Below are 4673 nucleotides of genomic sequence, written 5' to 3' on the forward strand. Positions count from 1 at the left end.
CAAAAAAATATACGTATTTTGGAAATGTTGAGTCGAATTAGTCTAGAATCGATTAATTTTATGAAAGAAAACCTTTCAAACAGCCGTAGTCCGTAAACTATGATTCCTACAAAATTGATTCATAAAGAATGGAACGTATCTACCGTCTTATAGGGGGATCTACTGTATTTCATCATTAGTTTTGGCCTTGAATGGCAAATCTACTTGTGTCACCTTTGCATGTAGTTTTATAGCTTATGTGTGTTCCAAGACAAATTTTTTCTTCAATTGTGGGCCAAGAAAGCCAAAAGGTCAGACACCCCTGCTCTAAATTTAAAATTGTAGTTGTTTCTAAAATAATTTGAATATATAAATAATTTATAAAGTAGAAATATAAATAGAGATTTAATTTAATGAAAGAACTTTTTAATTTAAAAAATTTAATATAGAGAAAGTTCAGTTTCATTTAATTATTATCTAATATTTGAAACAAGAATTTTCTGTAAACCTTAAAGATTTAGAGAAAGGTCTTGTTTTGATTATTAGGTATTAGTTTAGTATATAAATCAATAAATTTAAATCCTTTAAGGCTTTAAAATTATTATGTTTTATATATTTATATTATATTTTATAATAATATATATATTTTTTATATATTATTATAAAATTCCTTTTTTAAAAATTTACTACTTTTTCTGTAGGGAAAAACTCTTACCAAAAGTTCTCAAAAATGAAAGTAGAGAACCAAACAGTAATTTTCTATGACTTTAAAAATTTATAGAAAATTAACAAATTATGTTATTAGGAGAATTAAATAAAATGTAATACAAAAAACTATTTGGTTCTCTCTAACTTCCATTTTCGAGAACTTTTGGTAAAGTGTTTTTCCCCATAGAAAAAGCAGTAAATTTTTTTAACATTGCTGAATATCTTGTGCATAAGCAAAGAGGTTATAATTAGCCTTAAAAAATAAAAAAGAATGGAATTTTGTAAATTTTTTCTTTTATTTCTGAGATATTTTTTAAATATTTTATTTTTATTTTAAACATTTTTAAAGAATAATTCCTAATTTTAAATAATAATATTCCTCCTTTAAAAATTAATTTTCACCAAAATAATATCAGTTTTGTGTATATTTTTGTAGTTTTATCTTCCAAATATAAATGTAAACAAATTATTGATTCAGATTACGAAGATGACGATTTAGACGACTTCATTGACGACACTCCAATAGATGAAAACATAGACGTCTCTCGTCAAATCCAAGAAATATTTCGCTACAATAAAAACAAGTTTGTATCTTTTACAGATTTAGCATTTACATTGCATGTATTTATATTTGTTATTTAAACCAATAACAAATTTTTCAGATACAGAGATGATGATTATGACGACGATGACGACATTATGGAATCTAGTTTTGTTCAGCAAATGAAAGAGGAATGCAGGAGGTAAATTTGTTAAATTCATTAATAAACAGAATTTTGGGGCTGGATTCACAAAAATGTCATTAATAATAATATTGTTAAATGATATTCTTTAAATAAAGCTGTTGTCTGACTACAAAAGATATTTTGAATGTTTAGCAGTAAAGTTAAAATAAAACCTATTTTAAATGAAGGAACTGTAGAAATGAAATTATACAATTACATGTTTATTTATAAAATATATTAACCTCGCATAATATATAATTTGATTAAGTTGTTCTAATCAGTCTGAAAAGCTTATGGAAATAGAAAGTGTGATTGGAGAGATCAATTCAAGAAGGATATAAGTCATTAGACCCACATTTCAAGATATACAAAACAAAAACAAAAACCAATGCTACCATCAAAATATTTGACTTCAAGTGTCTATGACAGCCCACAATTACATGGAACATATATTTCTATTGTATGAACAGATGGGGATGCAAGCAAAGAGGGTGAAACCACTGATAACTCAAAGCCAGTCATTTGGGACTTGCACCACTTCAATTGATGTTCATTACAATAAGAAAATTAACTTACTTTAGTCAAATTTTACATCTAACTAATTAGTTTAGATGATGATATTTTATTAATAAGAAAATTATTTCTTAAAATGGATTATAAACTATCACTGTGGAAAAATTTAAAGTGCATACAACATGAATATCCACTAGAACAGTGGTCAGCAACTGGTGGTCCATGGACCATTGATGGTCCATGAGAAAATTTGGGTGGTCTGTGGAGAAATTTGGACATTGATCAACTGAAGGTTACGCAAAGTATTACGAAAGAAATGCAAACTGCTTAGTTGCTTTTTTCACTCATTGGGTTTTTTATTCGAATCTAAAACCAAATACGAAGTGACTGTTATCAATAAATAATGAACAATAAACAATATTGTGAGTGCAATTGTCGTCCTTTGTTGAATAGTGCTAAGAATCCATAAACTTAATTCAAACAAGCAGCAATGAATTTTAAGCTTGCATTAATTTGTTATAATTAAACAAACGAGTTTCATATTAATATAGTAAAATTGAATTTTTATTATCATTATTCTACAGATTTTGTATCATTTAAAAAAATTCATGATAGTGGTCCGCGGGATTCAAAATTGTGAGTTTAGTGGTTCGTGAGGTCAGAAAGGTTGCAGACTGCTGCACTAGAATCCATATGTTCTCTTAGTGCATTTTAATATTTAATCAGTATTCCTTAATTAAATTAAAAACTACTTTTGATGATAATATTTAATAAGTTTAAAAACTATATCATCATGGAGTAATTAATGGATTTATCATGCATGTTTATGCTCATCATTGACCATAAGATGTTTCTTTTGCCATTTTGAAATGGTGAATAATGACATATTTGCTAAAATAATGACAAAGACGGTTCAATATGAAAGTGAAGACCAAAAACAGTTCAATTAGTGGCATGTTTTGCAAATATGTTAAAGTGTTGTTATACNTGGGGGACAAAAAACAATTTTCTGGGTGATATAGTAAAACATTATATTAAAAATAATTAGATATTTTATTTGTTATATCGTACAATAATTAAACAAATAACATTATACTAGTCACTAGTCTATTCAATGTAGTACGAATTTGGCGTTAGCCTTGGCCCTTGGCATTGGAATTTTGAAGTGAAGGGGGCGATACTATGTAACGGTTTTATTGAAGGGGCAACGATTTGTTACAGGTTGAGAAACACTGGTTTAGTGGGTTCTTACTAGCCTTTTTGGAACCTAGGTTTCTCATTATTACCCCGTTTTAGGTAGGGGTGTTTTTGGTTTTATACCCTCCTTTTCTGGTGTTTCTTTTGATGGGATCAGTAAACATTTTGCATGGCAAGTGAGATATTCCTTTGGGGAAACAGAAATATCTGTGAACCTCACACATCTTTGTAGACTTCAACGCAGCCACAAATGTCATGTTTCAAAGATGCACTTGAGGTGACCATGCTCCAGGCCTCTGGGTAAGGTATGTTGTTAACTGTTTTTATGTGCTTAATCTCTTTCTCTCTTTGCCATGCAGGGCATTTCTGAGAGTAGGCAGGATGGGCATCCTTGCAACTCACACAGCATGGGGTGCTTTTACATTCAGCACTGTCGTGACCTTCAGTTCCACACTGTGCATGTAAGCTTTTACCTCGGCATGATGTTTGTGAATGTCCAAACCATTGGCATTTAAAGCAACGCAGCAGATTTGGAATATATGGACGAACTGAACAGCACAAATATCCATCCTGCTGTAGCAAAAGATGGCAATGTCGGCTTTCCAAAAGTGAGAATAAGGTGTTTAGTTGGTATCAACTTGCTGTCTCGATGGATCGAAATTCAGCGAACAGCAGTGACGCCTTGGTCTGAAAGACTGATCTGAATATCTGATTCATCCTCAGACATCAGATCGATTTCAGATATCACATCACATGATGAGTTCAAACTTGTGTGTGGTGTGATGGTGACTTGTATGTCTCCTAGAGACTTCGTTTTCAAAAGCTTTTCTGACTGTTAAGGGGAGGCTGCTTCTACAAGTAGATCTCCTGACCTCAATTTTTTGATTTTTTTAAGATGCCTAATGGTCAATTCGAAGAGTTTCTGAATTAAGAAAGGAGAATGTTTAGACAAAGGTGTTTCTCCCATATCATTAACAATAAGGTAGGCTGGTTGATTGGGGGAACTGACATCCCTTGGTGGTAATGCATCGGTTACTGATGTTTTAGGTTTTAGTGCATCCATATTTAGAAATAATTATTCAGCTCCTAGTGACTCCACCCACCATGGGGCCCAACAAGGGGATGCCATCACATGGGAGACTCCCATAGACCGTCACACTAGGGTTTCCCAGAAGCTATACCCTCACAATGCATTCAAGAAGAGCACATCTTGTCTGATGTGTCTGCCCGGTCTGCATCGATCAGTTGACTCCAGGCCAAGAATGACTCAATGACCAGTTGATTGACTCAAATGGAGCCTGATTTGAGCATCCCGTTTATCTGAGGTAGGGGCCGAAGCAGTGATGTTATGTTGCCCCTCAACTACCAGGATCCCCCTTTCCGGCATATGGGCCACCACGCACGGCAAACATGTGGGTGGTCATTCAGATTCTAGGGATGGTAAAGAAGAGTTACTAAACCATCTCTGGGAGGTCCCCTCACTATGGACAGGAACCCATATCAAGGGGTTTTTCTTCCTTTCAAAATATTTAAAGGTTTGATTTTAGTTGA

At 32.4% G+C, this 4673-nt stretch overlaps 1 protein-coding gene across 1 annotated transcript in view; it reads left to right on the forward strand.

The window, feature by feature from the left end:
* LOC111637352 (protein SPT2 homolog) overlaps window positions 1-3826 on the forward strand; it is a 28901-nt gene extending 25075 nt beyond the window's left edge. The window contains exons 4-7 of the mRNA XM_023382828.1: window positions 1166-1271; window positions 1350-1430; window positions 3482-3583; window positions 3640-3826. Of these exons, the coding sequence (XP_023238596.1) occupies window positions 1166-1271; window positions 1350-1430; window positions 3482-3583; window positions 3640-3826 (476 nt within the window). The remainder of the gene's footprint in view (window positions 1-1165; window positions 1272-1349; window positions 1431-3481; window positions 3584-3639) is intronic.
* The last annotated feature ends 847 nt before the right edge of the window (window positions 3827-4673 follow it).

This window comes from Centruroides sculpturatus, unplaced genomic scaffold (genome assembly GCF_000671375.1).
Source record: "Centruroides sculpturatus isolate CEXI.00-Female unplaced genomic scaffold, Cexi_2.0 scaffold53, whole genome shotgun sequence".
Classification (NCBI taxonomy): domain Eukaryota; kingdom Metazoa; phylum Arthropoda; class Arachnida; order Scorpiones; family Buthidae; genus Centruroides; species Centruroides sculpturatus.